Raw genomic sequence first — 20,260 nt, 5'->3', positions numbered from 1 at the left:
AGCCTGGTTACGCCCACTGCAGGGCAAAGGCCTCTCCCATACTTCTCCAACTACCCCGGTAATGTACTAATTGTGGCCATGCTGTCCCTGCAAACTTCTTAAACTCATCCGCCCTCTGCTACGCTTCCCTTCCCTGGAATCCATTCCGTAACTCTCAATGACCATCGGTTATCTTACCTCCTCATTACGTGTGCTGCCCATGCCCATTTCTTTTTCTTGATTTCAACTAAGATATCATTAACTCGCGTTTGTTCCCTTACCCAATCTGCTCTTTTTTTATCCCTTAACGTTACACCTATCATTCTTCTTTCCATAGCTCGTTGCGTCGTCCTCAATTTAAGTAGAGCCCTTTTCGTAAGCCTCCAGGTTTCCGCCCCGTACTTGAGTACTGGTACGACACAGCTTTTATAAACTTTTCTCTTGAGGGATAATGGCAACCTGCTGTTCATGACCTGAAAATGCCTGCCAAACGCACCCCAGCCCATTCTTATTCTTCTGATTATTTCAGTCTCACGATCCGGATTCGCAGTCACTACCTGTCCTAAGTAGATGTATTCCCTTACCACTTCCAATGCCTCACTACCTATCGTAAACTGCTGTTCTCTTCCGAGACTGGTAAACATTACTTTAGTTTTCTGTAAATTAATTTTTTAGACCCACCCTTCGGCTTTGCCTCTCCAGGTCAGTGAACATGCATTGCAGTTGGTCCCCTGAGTTACTAAGCAAGGCAATATCATCAGCGAATCGCAAGTTACTAAGGTATTCTCCATTAACATTTATGCCCAATTCTTCCCAATCCAGGTCTCTGAATACCTCCTGAAGACTTTGAACAGGTAGAAATAACTAAGCGGAGCCTATCTGATAGGTGGATAATATCAACGCAAAAGTAAAGGAGTAAATACATAGGTATGCATTCATTTAGTACCATTCAAGGCTAGGTGGCGCGCGCCGCCGCGGCCCGATGCAAAGGGTTGAGCCTCAATCATCCATCCATCCGAAGGTGGCTGAGCTTTCGAGGCGAATGGTCGCGGTTTTTAGGGCTCCGTGGCGGCGACGAAATCATAAGTATTTGTGCATGCTTTGAGCTTGCTTCTGCTTTTGCTTTGCGGTTTTGTTTAGCCTTTAAATAATAATTGGGTAGTTTTCTTTCTTTCTTCTTTTTCTCTTTCTTCTGTCCCTATTTTTTTATGTGCGCGCGGGTGTGTTTCGTGTACATTTGGTTTTGCAGGATAGTCAGAGCGTCCTCTCGCGCCACGTGCTGCAACACAGGCAACCGGGTGGGACGTTAAGTATTTATAGCCTTTAAATAGTAGCTTGGAAGTGGCAAGACTAATAGCTATTAGTGGTTATACTTGTGTGTGTTGGTTGGAAACTGAGAGCGTGGCCGCGTCGTTCAACACGTGCGAAAACGTGTCATACCTTAAGCGACATTTTGAGGATTTAGATCCTGTGCGTATCGGTTTTTGCTAGAAGGCTTATGCTCTAAGTTATTATAGCAATATAGTATTATAGCATTTGCAGTATAAAACGCCGGGCAATACATGGGAAGAAAGCCGGGAAAGCGTGAAGTGTGCATGGAGTCCCTAAAAGCAGATGAGGGGACAGATGAGAATGGAACCGAGTCAATTGGCACACACAGTGATGTCGATGCTAGGCTGGAGAAAATGAAGGCTTTCCAGGAAAACCCTGTCAAACGGTTGAAGAGCTCAAAAATAAACTAAATAGAAGAGTGATGCACGAAAGGCAGTGCAAAAAAGCCGAGGAAAAGCTGCACCGGGCCGCCATTGTGAACGAGAATTGTCGTGACAATGGAACGCAGTCCCACGAAGTGACAAGAGAGGGAGTGCCAGCAAAGTATGTGGAATGTGGGCAGCAAGGTGACGGGTTAGCTGGAAAGAGCGGCACCTACCTTGAGGCTGTCACATGGATAAAGCAGGAGCGCATGAATCAATGCGCCTTGTCAAGTCCGAATCAAGCGAAAAAGGACAAAGGGAAGCAGGGAGAGGTAAGAGAGTGAAATGGCGATTATAGCCGGCGACTCAAACCTGGGTTTGGTCAGAAATAATTGTGGAAAGGGTGAAAGACAATAAAAGAGTGGCAGTAGGGACATTTCTGAGGCGGATGCTGGGTTATGTCATGGAGCGAGCAAAAGCAAAGCTCGCGGAAAATGCCCATGTGTGCAACCTTGTCATAGTAGCAGGTGGGCTAAATGACATCTTAAACAGGAAAGGCACAGCACTAGCCCAGCACGTGGCGAAGGGGATGGACGACTTGCACGAGCTGTCCCCTCAGGTGCAGATCGTAGTGTGCACGGTGCCAGAGGTGCCTGTAAGTGACAGTCAAATACAAAGCGCCGTAGTGGCTGCTAATGAGGCGATATGGAAAATGAGCCGACAGAAAGGCATCGAGGTTGTCGAAGTAAACAGGAAAGTAAGAAGGTGTGGTGGTTTTCAATGAGACGGGATCAACTTCAATTACAGGCTTGCACGAGTAGGCCAGAGTAGTAATGCACAGGAGGCCAGAGTAGGTAGTAATAAAAAAGGTCCCCTAAGGGAACCTCAGATTACGATCACCGTCAATAGTAGAAAAAGGAGGAAAGCAAGAAAGAGAGCTCGCCATGCAATAGGCTACAAAAACATGCAGGGCGGCCGAAGAAATGAAAAGTGGGCAGAGATTGAGGACCAGTTAAATACAGAAAAAATAGGGGTGTATGTGGTTACAGAAACGCACATTTGAGATTCGGAAAAGCTGCCAGTGATTGAGAATTATGTTTGGGAAGGATGCAACAGAACTAAGTCTGAAAGAAAGGCAGGGGGAGTCGGAATGCTCATCCATCAGGGAGCCAAATGGAAAAGAGTAAATTCAAAATATCAAGAACATCTTTGGTTATCAGGTACAATCAGCGGGAAAAAAAACTTGACTGGGCGATACGTATTTGTGGACTGGAAATATTTGCACGGAGAAGAATAAAGAGTTAGTGGAATGCATAAGCGCTCATATTAAGGGTTTCGGGAATGGTGCTGAAATTGTCCAATTAGGTGACATGAATGCCCACATACAGGATTTAGATGGCTATACCGACAACGAGAAGTCAATGCTAGACCTTTGCGAGTAACATAACCTCGTTATCGTGAATACAGGGCCTAAGTGTGAAGGGCAGCTCACGTGGGAAGTGGGAAACCGGCAGTCAACCATTCATTACTGTCTCATGACAGAAGGAATTCATGATAAGTTGAAAGAAATGGTCATTGATGAGGAAGGGTAGAGCCGCATAGGGAGTGACCATAACTGCATCATTTTGAAAATGGGATATGTAGTTGGGAAAGATAGCAAGGAGTGGTAAAATGGCCTGTTCGAACGCTGAACAAATAACAAATGTATTCACTAGAGTCGAGGAACAACTTGGAAAATGGCAGACCAAAGAGTGGGAATATGTGAGCTTCTAAGTATAATAACGACAGAAATATGCAAAGAGAAACAACATGTTAGCTGGAAAGGAACAAAGAAACCGAAAAGCTGGCGGAGCAGGGAGATACGAGAAGCGATCGCCGAACGACAGAAAGCATCCCGAGAGCACAGGCAGGCAAACATGGCGCAGTTGCCGCAGGATGAAGTAGCCAGTAAATGGGAAATATATCGGGAGAAAAAGTATATGGTTCAAATACTGCTGCAAGCAAAAATAAAAGGTGAAAGTGAATGTTGGTTGTCAGAAATACCTGAGATAAAAAAGGCCACACCTAGAATATTTCGGGACCACATAAAATTATTAGGCAGGAAGTCAACAACAATACAACATATCCTAGACGAAGATGGAAACAAACTGGACGGGGAAGCGACAATAAATTACATCCGAAAGATAACAGCCGAATCTTTCCAAGGCAATGACGAGGTCGTATTTGAAGAAAAAAAAAGAGCGTGAAAGAGACCCAGGTGGAAAACGAGCTGGTGCTGACAAATTTCAACTGGAAGAAAGCCGAAGAGAAAGTTCCTAAGCGCACAGCCACAGGGCTAGACGAGGTTCCCGTTAGCCTGATTAATGAACAAGGACCAAAAAGTAAGGAAGCTCTGGTGAAAGCAGTGGAAAAAGCTTTAACAGATAGATGAATACAAGACAGTTGGCGACTAAGAAGAATGAATTTAATTTATAAAGGTAAGGGGGAGAGAGATAGAATTCACTCGTGTAGACCGTTGACCATTACATCGGTAATATACAGGCAAGCAATGCAGGCAATCGAATTAAAGCTGCAAGCATGGCCAGAGAATAATGGAATTTTGGGAGAACTTTAGGATGGCTTCAGAATAGGTAGGCGTTTGGATAATAACTTATTTGTTCTTATTCAGTGTATTGAAATATCAAGAGTAGAAAGCAGACCATTATATGCGGCCTTTTTGGACATTACAGGAGCCTATGACAATGTAGACCACAACATTTTGTGGGATTTTCTGGAAGGAGAAAGCTTAGGTTACAATTGTCTACAGCTTTTTAGGGACTTACATAGAAAAAAGCGGTTGCGTTGAATGGGAAGGGATGAGGAGTGAGGAGAAAGTTCATATCAACAAGGGACTGAGGCAGGGGTGCCCTTTATCCCCATTTCTGTTTCTGATATACATGGTGAAGATGGAGAGGGCGCTAAAAGGAAGCAATATCGTGTTTAATCTCTCATAAAAACAGGCGGGTACAGTAATAGAGCAGCAGCTTCCAGGTTTGTTTTACGCGGACCACATTGTGTTGCTAGCTAAGAAGCAAAGTGATTTGCAACATCTGGTTAATATCTGAGGACAGGAAGGCAACAATTTAGGTTTTAAATTTAGTGTTAGAAAATCAGGTGTGATGTTATTCAATGAAAACAGTGAACAGACAGTGGCAATACAGGGCCAGGAAATACTTCGGGTAAGAGAATATAAATATCTTGATATACGAATAAACGAAGTCAATAGATATATGGAAACAGTGAAAAACATTAACAGTGAAGGGGAAGAGAAATGCAGCCATAATGAAGCACATAGTGCTATAGGGATACAATAGATACGAGTTTATCCGGGGTATGTGGAAAGGTGTAATGGTCCCAGGACTTAGTGTTGGAAATGCGGTTTGCTTTAAATCAGGAGTACAATCAGGACTCGATTGGAAACAAAGGTCAGTGGGACGCCTCGCATTGGGCGCTCACGGGAAGACTACAAATGAAGCTATGCAGGGCAACATGGGCTGGACTAGTTTTGAAGCGAGGGAAGCTCGCAGTAAAATTGATTATGAAGAACGACTGAGGAATATGGAAGAAAGGCAATGGGCTGGGAGAGTGTTGAAGTATGTACAGGAAATACATTGATTCACAGTGAAGGAAAAGAACTGGGAAGCTTATCAGCAAGTATGCGGCCTGTAGTGGGGGCAACACAGCAACAAAGAACGTCAAGCGGAAAGTCAGAGAGGCTGAAATAATGTCATGCGTGGCGGCAATGGAAAAGAAACCTGCCATGAGTAACTACTTAAGAGGAAAAAAGGAAATCAGGAAAGAAACAATTTATGATAACTCAAATGGAAGCTCATTACTTTTCGAAGCGAGATGTGGATGCCTCAGAATATGCACCTATAAAACGAGATATAAGAAGGAAGAAGCATGTGCTTGCTGTGGTAAAGCTAGGGAAACGATGGAGCATGTTTTATTAGAATGTGAGGACGTCTGCCCAGCGGTCGATTTAGTCACCAATGGCCTCCTTGAAGCCCTTGGGTTCAGCAAGAGCAGTGGAAAAGTAAACATATCCGCAATAGAGATTAGTAAGAGGCGATTGGAAGATTGGTTGTGGGAGTTCAGAGGGTTTCTTTTTCTTTTTTTTAAGCCTAGGTAGGACATTAGGCAGTACAATAGGAAGAGCTTGGTGGCGCAACCCACCGCCCCGTTCCAAAGGGGACGCTCATAACATCCATCCATCTATCCATCCAGTATTAAGATCACAAATGAGAACATTTGTGCGCATGTTTATACCCTCGGAGAGATCACGCTGCTGGTTCCACAAGTAAACACGTGAAAGTCGTGAAGCTATTAGAACTGATGTATTCTTTTTCTACACGAACGTGATGCACGACTTCACTACTGCAAAAGGAAATGCCCTACGGTAAACCAAACTGAACAGCAAGAACATTTGGAACCAACAAGTACGAAATATAAGTGAATTATCATGTTTGCAACCCTTTAATACAATAAATTCTGTACTCTCACTACATTATACGAAAGGGTTATTCGGTTTTGTGAACGAAAGAAGTTGCTGGCAGACAAAAAAAATTGAGTATATATACTGATTAAGGCTACTCAGTCATCCATGGCCAAGGTTACAATAAGATTAAAAATGTGACGCGCGTTCCGATATCGTTCTTTCTTTTGTGATAGTGTGTGTATAATGACGGCCTCGCAACTAAAGGTTTACTTAGTAAACAGCAACGGAGGGTCCTTCCTGCCCATATCTAATGCAGGATCTAGTTCGTTAACTTGTCTCCGCCTGTTACTTAATGAGACAATTATTATATAACGATTCAAGCAGCGGTGTTAAACGACTCACCGTTATTTCCGCTGTCAGCCTCACCAGAATCCAGCTCCCGTTTCGATGCAGACGTGTTCCGTATGGCTCATGACTGAAATCTAGCTTTCAGGCTTACATGTCCACTTGCAAACACGTCGCTTCACCCAAGTTGAAAAAGGCGATACGTCAAGCGCAATAAACTAGTTTTAGCAACAGAGAAGCAACCAGTCTAAGTGTACAAATAAATGAATTCGTGCCGCCATGCATTCGAAAATACCGGTAAAATTTAAAATCCAGGCCAGAGGTCACATGGAAGATCCATGATGCTGAAGACTATTTGCGTTTATAATGACAGAAAAACAATAAAATTACTAATAAAGAGTACAAAACCTAATTAGCAATGATAATTTTGTACTCTTATTTATGTAATAAAATGCTTTATAATTGTAGAAGAAAAGTGGTAAGATAAAATTGTGCTTATTATGGCGCCTCTAGCGGGAGACATTGAACTAACGCAGGCATTTTTAAGTGGCTTTACTATGCTTGTTTCATTGGCACCGGCGCGCAGTCAATTTTTTCGCCCTCTGTGGCCATTTTTAGAACTTGAAAGTGTGATCACACTTGAGAGTGTGATCGCGCACTTGGATTGCCTCGCATCGGCGCGCCTGGCTACGCAGCTACGGCAAGGAACATTCAACTCTCAGTGAATCAGATTTACATCATGCAAGAAAGTGCTTCTACTTTTGTTTTTGCGCTGATCTAATAGCTATAAAAATATAACAATTATGTTTATAGATATCGAAGCATTTTGAAACACTATCAATAACAAAGTATGAAGCGGCATCTGCCAAGGCGTGAGTCCAGCGAGCGCGCGCTGTCGCACGTATTTGTGGATGCACACCGCTATTCCTCGCGAGACACGCTAGGCGGGCGGATGCGAGCTTGCATGCATACGCAAGCGTATGTGCGGACTCGCCTTGAGCTCGACCAGTTTTCTTTATACCAGGCACGCTAGAAATGAAACGAGCAAATCTGGCTGCTCTTTAGCGGGGTCCATTCTAATAGCGTCCTCGATCACCTTGCCCCGGGGTTGCCCCGAAACCAGAATGGTGCGCTTTGCACCGCGGTGGTGGCGCACTGCGGAGGGTCAACATCGAGGACAAAACTGCACCCCGTGCAGGTTGCTTGCAGGCAGCGCTACTTTGCCCCTGGCGCACAAAACGTGCGCGAACACGCGCGCGCGCACGTTTTATTGCTACAGGTGCTGAGCATCCGCGGCAAGCGCTCAAACCTTGTCAAACTGCGTGCTCCGACATACCTGGTTGCAAGCAAACACCAATGGATTTTATAATTAATCCTGACGACCCGTTCCTGACGACCCGTTCAACGAACCTGTCCACTTTCGGCTACCACATTGTTATTGGACGAGGTTGATCAGCATGTCGTCTTCACTCTCAGACGAACTTGACAAAAGCTCATCGATTGCGGCAGCTAGTAGCGCTTCCTTTCTCATTGCCGACATCTCCACTAGCTAACTCCGTCGCAACCGCAGCTATCGGGCCAGAGCGTCCGTGATTCTGCAGTCGGCAGTGCGCGCGCGCGTGGCGCGTACCGCAGTGCTTGCTGGGATTGCACCCCGGCGCACCGCCGATTTTCTCGGTGCGAGACGGGGCAACAGAAAACCGCTCTAACAGAGTGTGCATCCGGTGATCGAGGATGGTCGGTGCGCACCGGTGCGGTTGATCGAGGATGAAAGTGCGCACCAAGGCGCCCCGCTGCGCACCGGTGCGCGTGATCGAGGACGCTATAAGTGTCCGGCGGCGTGCATGAACTCAGGCCACTTTTGCTGCTTATCGACGCCGACGGTATAGCCAACGAGCAAGCCAAGCGAACTGGCGATCGCTGGGAAACGGTATATAGGCTTAGCTCGCTGGCCGTCGGATCAGAGGCCAACGGCCCTAGTAATAAAGCATCTATATTCGTCAACACAATCAACGTCTGCACATTTATGTCACTGATAAGTTAGAATAGAATTAGTCTTCCCGACACCGTTGGTAGCGCTGAGAAAACACGTTAGGCAGGCGCACCACTTTGCAGAGACGATTGCAGCGGTGGCTGCGCTGACTGGTTGGGAGTAAAAAACCTCCAACGATTTACCATATCGCGCAACGTTTTATAACATGCACACTTTCGAGGTCACTTTAAAGGTTATTTCGTGTCAGAAACAAATTTTAGGCGATTTTTGTGCCGCTGTCAGCGGTGAAAGAGGTCGGCGTCACGATCAACGAGAAAAAGAAAGACACTGGGACGATTGGAGCGGCGAGAAACTTGCTCGCAAGGCCCATCCCGATGGCAACACAAACTTGTGACATAGCGTTTTCTCGGTTGTTTACATTCCTTTCTTGATGTCGATGTCGCGAAGTGCTGCGTTTTGCGGTTGGCTGCACGCACATACCTTAACATTGATATTGAATATGTTCATAAGCTGTATTCGCCGTTGATATTTTGCAGACGATGTGCGTGCCACACAAATCGATCTCACACGTTAACTCGACTTCGAAATTTTGTGTCAGCACTCCTTTAATAACTGAAATCTAGGGTTCCACGGAAGCCCGTCTGAAGCCCGACGGAAGCTCGTTTTATTTCTTCAATGAAGCATTGAAGAAATAAAACGAAGGACACCGACCAACAGAAGTGCTAAAAAATGAATAAATTCATTGAATTTGAAAAATGAATTTATTCATTTTTTAGCACTTCTGTTGGTCGATGTCCTTCGTTTTATTTCTTCAATCCTTTAAGAACTGTTCAAGATTTCAATGCACCGTGAAACAAATGCTGCAGATATGGTGACTCTCCAATTTAGTGCAGAAATGTAAATGAACATGAACACTCCTATACCTATTGTTGTCAAGCACTAGTTCTGGCTAGTTTTGAGAGCTTCCCAAGTTTTTCGGTTTTATCCTCCACATTTCAATTTTCTTTGGCATTTTGATGCATTCTCATTGACACGTAATGGTGCAGCAGGTTAGCCATGATCGTTTCCTTGTGATCTTGGAAGGATAATTGATGCATGTTGGTAACATGCCAACAGTAAGTTAGAAATATTATTGTTGATCGTCCCGGATAAATAGCAGACTTCAATATAGAGGTCTTCAATTTCATGCTGAAAATCTTGCAGACATAATCAGATTATTATTATTTCTTGCCAGTTGTAGGCTCTCTGCTTTTACAACAACCAACAGTAGATGAATGCCACCATGCTCAGTTACAATCAGCATGCAATCAGTTAAAATCAATAATAACAATAATAAATCTATCAATAATATATGTAACGTGCCTAGGAACACCACTGAAGTCTGACTGCTGGTGCACAGAGAAAGAAAAACAGAGAAGGTAATAATGTAAAACAAGTACAAGCAGAAGTTATCAAAAAGAAATTAAACAAAGAAAGAAAAAAAAAGAACTGGATAAACAGCTACAAAGTGAGCAATAACACAGCAATAACACACAATTAAGCGACACAGTGCATATACAAAATAGAGAAAAACTATGAGAAGACAGGAGAAGACTGCAGCTTTGAAAGATGTCCACATGGAAGAAATTACTTTTATATAGACTTGGCATTCTGTGGAAAGGTGTCTACTGAAAGAGGCAGGAACGTGGAAGGGTCTACGTTCCCTGGTAGTGGTAGTAGTAATAATAATAATAATAATAATAATAATAATAATAATAATGACAACAATTCATGATTCGTCAGCGCAACGATTAAACATGGACAAAAAAGAAGAGACAATCACAGGCACTGTCCACCAACTGAAGCTTAATGCTCACACGTGGACAACATGTATGTACAATGCAGAAGCACCAAAGCAAGAAAACTAAAACATGATACCAACACCTTGTGCAGCGGTAAGGACAATGATTTGAAAAAGTTAAATCTATCCTTTCTTGGAGTGATAGAGGGCTGACATTCGTGGGCATGCTGGTAGTTGATAGTGCGCATGCAAGATAGCCGAGTCTTTTCACATCCATAAGCATGCACACGAATTCATAAGTCAGCTGCCCATCACTCTAACACAGGGTGGACTTTTTAAATCAGCTGTCATCACACATGAGCTGAGTAATGCTGCTAGACAAAGGATGGACAGAAAAACGAAAACAAGTAAACATAAAGTTTGAATGCTCATGACAAATGTGACTACATACTTTCCCCTACGGTGGGGTGCAAGATGGCTCAGAACTACCCCTGCAGCCATTTTGCGCAAAACAGCGGCAACTCCAAACCAGTCGCAAAAGGTCGGAGCATTGCCGGAGTGACGCTGTTTGGCCTACTCTCCTATTCTACCACTGCGAGGTTAACTAACGAAGAGCAATATCAACACTGCTGTGATAAAATCCAGCCTCTCCAAAACTTTTATTATATAGTGTTAAGGTACACCACCTCATTGTCTAATAAATGCACACAAGTCCTGAGTCAGTTATGCCAGATTCTGAGTCAGTTATGTTTAGTGAGTCGATGGTGAAACCTGTAGGAATTATTGGGTGGACAAACCCGTTATCTGCAGTAAATACCGATTGGAAGTAGTTGTTGTATGCATTAGCTTGAGAAACTTTCTCATCGTGGGGTCGTTCTGGCGTGATTACTTTGCGTGCACGGAAGTGATTCCAAAATCTGTGGGGATTACTTTTTACGAAGTTAGGCAGGGTAGTATTAAAATATTCTTTTCTGGAGTGGCTTAGTTTGACTTTAAGTTCTGCCTTGGCGGTAATCAATTTTGATGTCTCAAGTGATTGATTTTTAGTCTTCTTCAAGGACCGACGTAACCTTTTCACTTTTCGTTTGGCATGAAATTTGTATTTGCGCGATTTTCTTGTTTTTAACGGTATAAATTGTTCAATGCAGTCATGTATTACTGTCTTAAACTTAATTCAGAGGGAATTTGCGTCTGCCGAAGGTTTGCAAGCCATTTCCGCAAAATCCGTGAATTCATGTGCCATGTACGTCGATATCATCAGTTGTAGCTGGCTTGCAGGCTGAAAGGCACTTGCAGCATGGGCAGTGTTCACAAGCAGTGACGTAGTGGCGCGCAGAACGGTACATGGCAGGCCAGAAAAACCGACGCTGGATGCGGGTGTATGTACGCGAGACACCTAGGTGACCGGCAGTTGACATGTCGCGAAGCTGGTAAACGCTGGAGCGTAGATGGCGATGTAGGATAAGCAGAAGCTCTAGGCCATATGAGCTGAAATTAGGACGATAAAGAATGTTGTTGTATAGCTCAAACAGGCGAACAGAATGGTTTGGTGATGGAGCAGTTACACGGTCAATGATGAAGCATAAAGATGCGTCTAGTCGCTGTTCGGAGGATATATCATCCGAAGAAAGGATGTACCGTACGCAGGCATCTGAGTCTGGGTCAATGAGGTCAGGAGTATCGACAGGGTGGCGTGACAAGCAATCTGCCTCTTGGTGCCATTGTCCAGATTTGTAGTGCACAACAAATGAGTATTCTTGGAGTCGTAGTGCCCAGCGGACAAGACATTCTGACAAATTTTTGAGATGAGAGCCAGCAGAGGGCACGATGTAATCACAGAAAAAGTTTGGGCCAACAAATAAGGTCTAAATTTGGTGATCGCCCACACTAAAGTCAGGCACTCGCATTCAGTGATGGAAAAGTTCAGTTTTCCGTTCGGATGATGAACGAAGGTGACTTGCGTAGGCAATGACACGTTCCTTGCCATGCTGTTTTTGGCTAAAGACAGCCCTAGTTCCATGACCAATGGCATCGGTGCAAAGTTCTGTAGGCAATTAGGGGTCAAAATGGGCCAGTATTGGTAGCGTAGTCAATAGACGGATATGGGCAGAAAGCAAAGCTGCTTGTTTGGGTCCCCACACGAAAGGAACGTTCTTCTTAAAGAATTCAGTGAGAGGGCAGGTGATGTGCGCGAAGTTCCGGACAAAGCGATGAAGTAGGAACATAATCCTACGAAACTCCGGATGTCATTGGCTGAGCACGGCACGAGAAATTGTTGCACTGCTCACACCTTGCTGGTGTCTGGTTGAGCACCGGCAGCACTGACAAGGTAACTGAGCATAGTTTGGCGTCGCCCAAAACGACACTTGGCGGAGTTCAGCTGAAGATTGGCTGGATAGAAGATGGCAAGAACGGCCGATAAACGGGTTAGGTGGCTGTCAAACGTAGGCGAGTAGACAATGACATTGTCTAAACAGCACAGACAGATGGACCACTTATATCCCCGCAGCAGAGAGTCCATCATACATTCTAAAGTTGCTGGGGCATGACACAGTCCGAACAGCATGACCTTGAATTGGTACAGGCCATTTAGTGTAATAAATGCAGTTTTTTCGTGGTCCGTAGGGTCGACTGAAATCTGTTAACAGCTGGACTGAAGGTCAAGTGACGAAAAATATTGGGCTCCATGAAGGCAGTCGACAGCGTCATCGATGCAAGGAAAAGAGCAGGCGTCTTTATGGGTTACTCTGTTCAAACTCCAATAATCAACGCAGAACAGCCGCCATCCTTCTTTTTCATGAGAATGACAGGGGAGGCCCACAGGCTCAATGAAGATTCGATGACATCTTTTGTAATCATTTTGTCGACCTCATTCTGGATGATGACGTTCCTGATGGCATTTGCAATATGAATGCAATCGTATAGGGTTGGCGTCACCAGTGTTGATTCGACGAGTCACGACAGATGTTTGGCCTAGAGGGTGACCGCCAAAATCAAAGATGTCACGATAGGATGCCAGAATACGGTAGAGATCTTGAGCTTGTGCCTGGGTCAGATCAGGAGCAATCATCTTGTTAATGTCATCGAGAGATGAAGAAGCGAAGTTGGCAGAGCAAGAAGGTGGCGAAACATCTGCATCCAAAGTGGCAATGTTGCTGGGATCAAGCGCGGAAATGGTGGCCAGCGACATGCCTTGCAGGATAGCCTTAGTAAACAGGCTGACGTTGAGAAGGGGAATGACCACTGTATTCTTAGTAATGGAAAGAATGGTGTGAGCAAGGGCGACATTGCGGGCTAACAGAACGTCGATAATAGGAGACAAGATGTAGTCGCCATCGGGAATATCATGTGAAGACATCAAAGTATCGTATGTAACAGCTTGAGGCAGCAAGCGAATGTTATGGCAAGAGCATAAGCGTGATGGAATGTCAGCTGGAATATCGGGAAGATGGGGCAGCTCAAGCTGAAGAGCACCGGTCGCACAGTCAATTAAGGCAGAATGACTGGACAAAAAATCTAAGCCGAGAATTAGGTCATGGTGGCACTTCTCAATGACGGCAAATTGGACTGAAGTCCAATGACCAGCAATGCAGACAGAGGCAGTGCACACCCCAAGAATGGCAGGAGTCCCTCTATCAGTGACATGGAAGATGTGGGGGAGCGGTAGGTGTGAGCACTTTATGAAGGCGACGACAAAGATCTGCACTCATCACAGAGATGTGCACCCCAGTATCTATGAGCACAGAAATAGTGACGCCATCAACATCAAAGTCTAGCAAGCCTCGTCTCATCAGCAGCATCCTAAGAGGATTTGTGATGGGAGTTGTCAATGCAGTGTCACCTCTGGACGCTGCACTGCTTAGTTTTCCTGATAGGCAAGTGCAGGGCAAAAGGGGGACAACGGGCAGCGAGGCTGCGGAGAGCGAGATGGCTAGCAACGGCTTGGAGGCGAGCGTGACTGGTGACCATGTGACCAGTCGTTCCCCAACGATGGGGAACGACTATTTATCTTCGTGGGAGCATCGGTGTTGGGGAAATACGACTGGGTTGAAGGTGAGAAGCGGCTGCTGTCCGAACGGCGGTAAGGGGTAGATGGCGTTCGAGGCGGCGAGGACCAGCAGGTGGCACAGTAACGGGTGACGTGGCTGATACGATGACAAGTAACTCTCAACGTAGCAAACGAGAAGAGAGGGGGTTGACCGAGGGACTCGATTTTTATTAGTCATATCATAAGAAGCCAGCAAACAAAAGGGGGACAACGGGCAGCGAGGCTGCGGAGCAGGGTCACGAGATCGAATAGCAAATCATTGCTCTCAATAGTATGAGGGCGGACACCATGAAGTTTGTGTTGGGCTGGCCACAGTACACGCAGACTGAATGCCCATGTTGGCAAGATCCTGCCGGACAATGGCTTGGATGAATGGAGTTGTTATCGAGCTCGAGTCACCGGCGTGAACAAGGGCTGGGGTTACGGCCTCAAGTTCGCGGCGTACAATCTTTGTCACCTGATCTGGTGGAACTGATGGCTGTGCTGCCATGTGGTCTCTGTAAGAGGACATTGCCGCCATGTTGGGAAAAGGGGCAAACACATGGCCAATGCGCTGGCTTTTAGCCTGCTCAAAGCGCCGGCAATCCTCTGTAATACCGTCGACTGTAGAGAAATTTTTCAACATTAAAAGGTTGAAGACATCATCAGTGATCCCTTTCAAGATATGCCCAATCTTGTCCTCCTGCAACTCAGCATTGGCCTTTTGACATAGTGATAACACGTCTCCAATGTACAAGACGTAAGATTCTGTAGACGTCAGCGCACGTGACGTGAGCACCTTTTTCGCAGCGACCTTCTGGCCAACAGGCTTCCCAAACAAGTCACATAGTTTTTCTCTGCAGGTGTCCCAGCTCCTGATCTCCGCTTCGTGGTTATCGAACCATACTTTTGCAGTGCCTTTGAGGTAGAAAATAGTATTTGGCAAGATCAGGGTAGGGTCTCATCAGCTATTAGCGCTCGCGGGTTCATACTCCAAGAGCCAGTCTTCGCCATCTGCTTAACCAGAACCACAGAATGTGCCAGGATCCCAGGGTTGCACCAGCACGACCGTTGAAGTGGCGGGCGCTTACATAGGCATCGCGTTTTCTGCCATTGCAGACAGATATCCAACATGACGGCCGCTGCAGAGTGCCATTGCAAGGCGCGACATACCCTGCACTTCGGCCAAAGTGGGACAGAGGCGAGATGTAGGCAAAGGATATACTTACAAAATATTTAGATGTGACTTGCAGACATTAGTTATGAAGAAAGCTAGGGCAAGAGATGTCTCATCTGACCCACGTGCAAGCGACTTCGTCGTCGTCTTCATCGCTCTGCCAAATGTCTTGTTCAACCATGTATCAATCGCTCTGTAATGGTATCATCCTATGCAGCACAAAAAGCAGCTCGACACAACCAAAATTTAGCGCATTGCAAGGTAATAAACTTGGGCCGGGTCTTCTGAAAATTCGTATCATCCTGAAATTCATATCAGGCATGAGCTTATCATCGAGATACTACTGTATTAGCAATGTAGTAGCGAAGGTTTCTTTGTTTAGGCTGATGAAGTCTGGTCTATAGATAAAGCGATTAGCATATGCAGAGCAGACTCACCAATTGTTTTGACCTTCTTGCCAAGCTCCCGCAGGCCATGGCTTGTATGCTCAAGGTCCAGCAAGTATTCACCTGCCCGCTGCTCGAACAACCCTGGCACAAGGAAGCATTATGTACTATATTTCCTGTTTCTTGAACATCTATAAATGCAGTCATGATGTTTGGCAAGTGGCACTAGATGCACTGCCATGAAGCCTTTCCCCATCTTAAAAGAAAGATGACACATTACCACACACGTACAAAAAAACAAGATAAGCATACGGAGGAACAGTCAGGGACAGACGTTGGCACCCACTGCCAACAGACTAGTCACAATGCGGTACAGAAGTTAGTAGACTGGTAGATTTTCAAGAATTTGAGTCAGACTAAGCAGAAAGCAACTACTCAGTACAGGCCAACTACACAATATTGTCATCTCCAATTATTACATTAGATAATAATCCTAAGCGTGACCCCTAAAGGGTTGAATGACTGCCTTGCTGACCATCCAACCCACAGGCTCATTACTCTGGGAGTTTCCCCAACACTGAACAACGACAGAAAGTTTGTGGAGTCTCAAACATGCTCTTGGAACAAAGGAACGACAATGCAGTAATGCAAAAATCAGAAGGGCACTTATTGCGCCTTCTATATACCAATTCTGCCAGCCAAATTACCACCACAGCAGAGTATCGAGGGAATATATTTGCCCCATGCTGGGCACCAACAGCTAATCGTTCGCATATACAGTCACGCGAACGGTGGCCCGTTCTAACGATCATTTCTGTTCATCCCAGTGCCCTGCGCCGAAGTCTTTCACAGGACGGTCTCACAGAGTGCGCCGGTGGGGAACACGACATGTCCGCTCGTGCCACTAACCCCAAAGCCAAAGAGGGAGGAACTGGTTCCCATCACGCCCGAGGATCCACGTCGTTGGGTTGAGCTACCGTTAGCACCCTCTCTATTACAACTGCACAACTACCATCGACATACATGCAATGTAGGGAAGCCCGATTCCAGGAGATATAAGAGCCATGCGGGGAAAACATTCTCTCTCTCATAGCTGTGCAACTACTGGCGACACACGTGCAATGCAGGGAAGACAGATTCCAGGAGACGTGAGAGCCATGCCGGGAAAACAGGGGGCGAGAGAAAGTCGACCATCCCCACAAGTTCTGGCAAAAATGACCTCGCTGCACCCATTGCTGTGAGAACAATTTTTGGCAATGGGAAAAAAAGTATCACTTCTTGTAAGCCAGTGGGCATTGTGAAACAGCACAAAGGGAGCCACCCATTAACCCATATATGGCCAAAGGAAGACCGGTGCTCATCGATGGTACCGCTTGTTTCCTACTGTATGGCGGCTTCATTGGAACAACTTACAGCAACTTCAAAGGCCATGGTCTAAAGTGGCTTCAGCTGCGCAGTGTTCGGCTCCCGCTCCTGTATGTCGATGCACAGCTCCAAAGGGTTTTAACGCACAAGTTAATCCTCAGCTGACACAACTCTAAATAATGTTATCATCACTCGCCGAGTATTTAAGGAGCCAGCAATGCATCGAGCATTCCATTGGGCACGGTGGAACAGCCGAAATGGAGCCACCCGTTAACCTGTTCCTTTACCTGGTGCAGGTTGGTGACGTTCCGCTTATCCAACAAACTATTTCTTCTGCTCTTCTCATGCCTCACTATTCTCAGTTCAACTATATGAGGCTGTTTCAAAGTAACCAAACTACTACTGATGTGCGGTGATGTAGAAAAGGATCATGGCCCAGATGACATAAACGAAAAACTGTCGCCACACCTAGCTTTCGTTGTCAAATCTATAACTGTGTACATTGACTCCCACCATGATGTGCTCGGGATAATGCTTAATGAAGTTAAAAAAAGCGATGTAGCTCTGGAACAAACTGCATCAAATATTAACACAAGGCTTGCTGCCATCGAATACCGCGCAGATAATTTGGACCAGTGTCGTAATACTGGTCTGCAGCAAATTGTTTCTGACGCAATCCGAGACAAAAATGCCGAGCTGCAGAGAAGGCTAGACAATCTTGAAGGTCATTCTCGAAGCAACAATCAGATCTTCTACGGCTTAATTGATTCAGCAAGCGAATCCTGAGCTCAATCAGAACAAAAATTAGTGCACTTTTGTTAAGCTCATTGGGCACCGAACTTTTGCCTGAAACTATACCGCGAGCATACAGGCTTCGTACATCCATGTCTAACAAAGACCAGCCAATAATTGTGAAATTCTCTTATTTTAAAACAAGGGATGCTATTTTTTCACAGGTACAGGAATCGGTGCAGGGGTAGATTTTTGTAAGTTAACCCGCCACTCAAGTAAGAAGCTCATCGATTATGGAAAGGCAAGCAGGCAGCAGTTGCAACACAGTAGGCTGTTTATAAATACAATTTTTTTATTCACTGCAACCAAACCAATCCGCGAGGTTGCTCAAATAACAGATCCTGCCATCGTCCAAACAAGCATTCACACATCAGTTTCTGACAACTCACAAAACGCATAGCAACCTTCGATAAAGACGAATCAAGCAACTGATGATAACATATCATTTGTTATTACTAATGCAAAAATTGTGATCAACAAGCACAGTGACTTATCTTCTATCATTGATGACTGTGCTGCAGAGGTTGTCGTATTGACAAAAACCCGGCTGTCGAGCAAAATTAACGACAGTGAAATTCTTCATTATATGAATCATTTTAAATTTGCAAGTCTGATCGCAATGAAAGAAAAGGCAGTGGTGTGCAGATTGCAACATCAAAAAAATATTATTCTCAAGGTCTTCCTATCGACTGCTCATTAGAGCTTGTATGCACATGCACCCGCTTTGGACACCAAGATCCGATTATTTGTTCCTGTTACCACCCTCCTCAGTCTTCTACGTTCTGCGATTTTCTGCACCACACCCTGAACAACGTTGTTAGGCACGCGAATTGTGCTATTTCAGTCCTGGGAGATTTAAATTTTTCAGATCTATCGTATGGAACTGCATTAATAGCACAATTGTCAGACATCACAGCCTTCATTAACCTTTGTTATGATTTCAATTTCGCTGACTTAGTAAAAGAACCTACGCGGACGATTTCCTCTTCACCTAATGTGTTGGATTTTATCCTCACAACACAAGGCGCATTTTCCACTTTAATATACTTGCCCAGGTTGAGTGAATATATCATTCTTCATTCCTATTACAGCGAAAGCTGTGTATGACTAACTTTCCGTAGTTCTTTTGGGTTCTGGCAACAGAAACGGACTTGGCGATTTCTAACAAACCCATACACAATGGGTTTCATTATTTGCTTTGTGTGGGATCACGTACGGGTACAGTGCGGCAGCACAGATGTCAAAATGTGGAAAAGATTAGAACGCTCGCTGTGAAAAATAGCATGACATCAAGGTTATCGCAGTATAAAAGCAGCGCTAAATCATATCACATATCAGTGCTAAAAACAGCTCCGTTATCGATGGGGCGGATATGCACATGTATAGTTCGTACACCCGAAGAAAAACGTGCGTACAAGGAGCGCTGGAGGGAACAGCAACGAGATTGTAAATGGCGCCGGCGGGAAACGATCACCGACGAAGAACATTCCCGCGATGATGAACGAAAAGGAAAATCACAAGCCCAGGCAACCATTTCATTCTGTGAAGATGGAATGGCAACGAATTCAACGAATGTGATTAGCCTCCATCAGTAACTTGATAAGCCTCCATCAGTAACATAAAAAAGAAAGGCCAAGACTATGTTGGTGACACTTCCATTAGGTTGTTTCAATCGGAAATAGATTTTTTTGATGATTGGTTGCCCCGGTAGGCTGATGAGTGTTCTTGTTTACTGCGTTCTGCGCATGTTCTATTTGTCTATATATGCCCACGGGCTGCCGTGAATAAACCAGTTGAAAGTTACCGCCTGTGTCGTTTATGTGTTCTCTTCTGCTGTCCCCGTCTTTATTGCAGTCAATATGATATGCAGTAAACACCAACTAGGCCAAACTAAAGTTCTTCTTAGCACTGTTTCTTCTACCATTCATCTGTTTGCCAATGATTGTGTCATTTATCGCAAGATAACTAACCCCGAAGATACTTTCTTACTTCAAGCAGACCTTGATAATGTGTCGTCCTGGTGCAATAATTGCCTAATGAAATTAAACGACATGAAATGTAAAATGATGAGAATTTTGCATTGCAATACTGCTAGACCATTTCCCTACAATATTAACAATTTGATACTCTCTCCCATCACTTCTTATACATACTTAGATACATAACAAACAATCTCTCATGTCAGACACACACTGAGTGTGTCGCGCACTTGGTTTCTTGCATCGTAATTTTTCTTGTGCTCCTG

At 45.0% G+C, this 20,260-nt stretch overlaps 1 protein-coding gene across 8 annotated transcripts in view; it reads right to left on the bottom strand.

Annotated features, from left to right (window-relative positions):
• Nucleotides 1-20,260, bottom strand: part of LOC126538440 (DENN domain-containing protein 2D-like) — a 423,989-nt gene that overhangs the window by 22,098 nt on the left and 381,631 nt on the right. For 7 of the 8 annotated variants that reach the window (XM_050185279.3, XM_055074743.2, XM_050185280.3 and 4 more), the window contains one exon: nucleotides 15,910-16,002. The exons of the other annotated variant lie outside the window; for it this stretch is intronic. In XM_050185279.3, coding sequence (XP_050041236.1) covers nucleotides 15,910-16,002 — 93 coding nt within the window. The remainder of the gene's footprint in view (nucleotides 1-15,909; nucleotides 16,003-20,260) is intronic. 8 annotated transcript variants of the gene reach the window in all.

This window comes from Dermacentor andersoni, chromosome 4, assembly GCF_023375885.2.
Source record: "Dermacentor andersoni chromosome 4, qqDerAnde1_hic_scaffold, whole genome shotgun sequence".
Taxonomy (NCBI): Eukaryota; Metazoa; Arthropoda; class Arachnida; order Ixodida; family Ixodidae; genus Dermacentor; species Dermacentor andersoni.
This window is presented reverse-complemented; position numbering and strand designations above follow the sequence as displayed.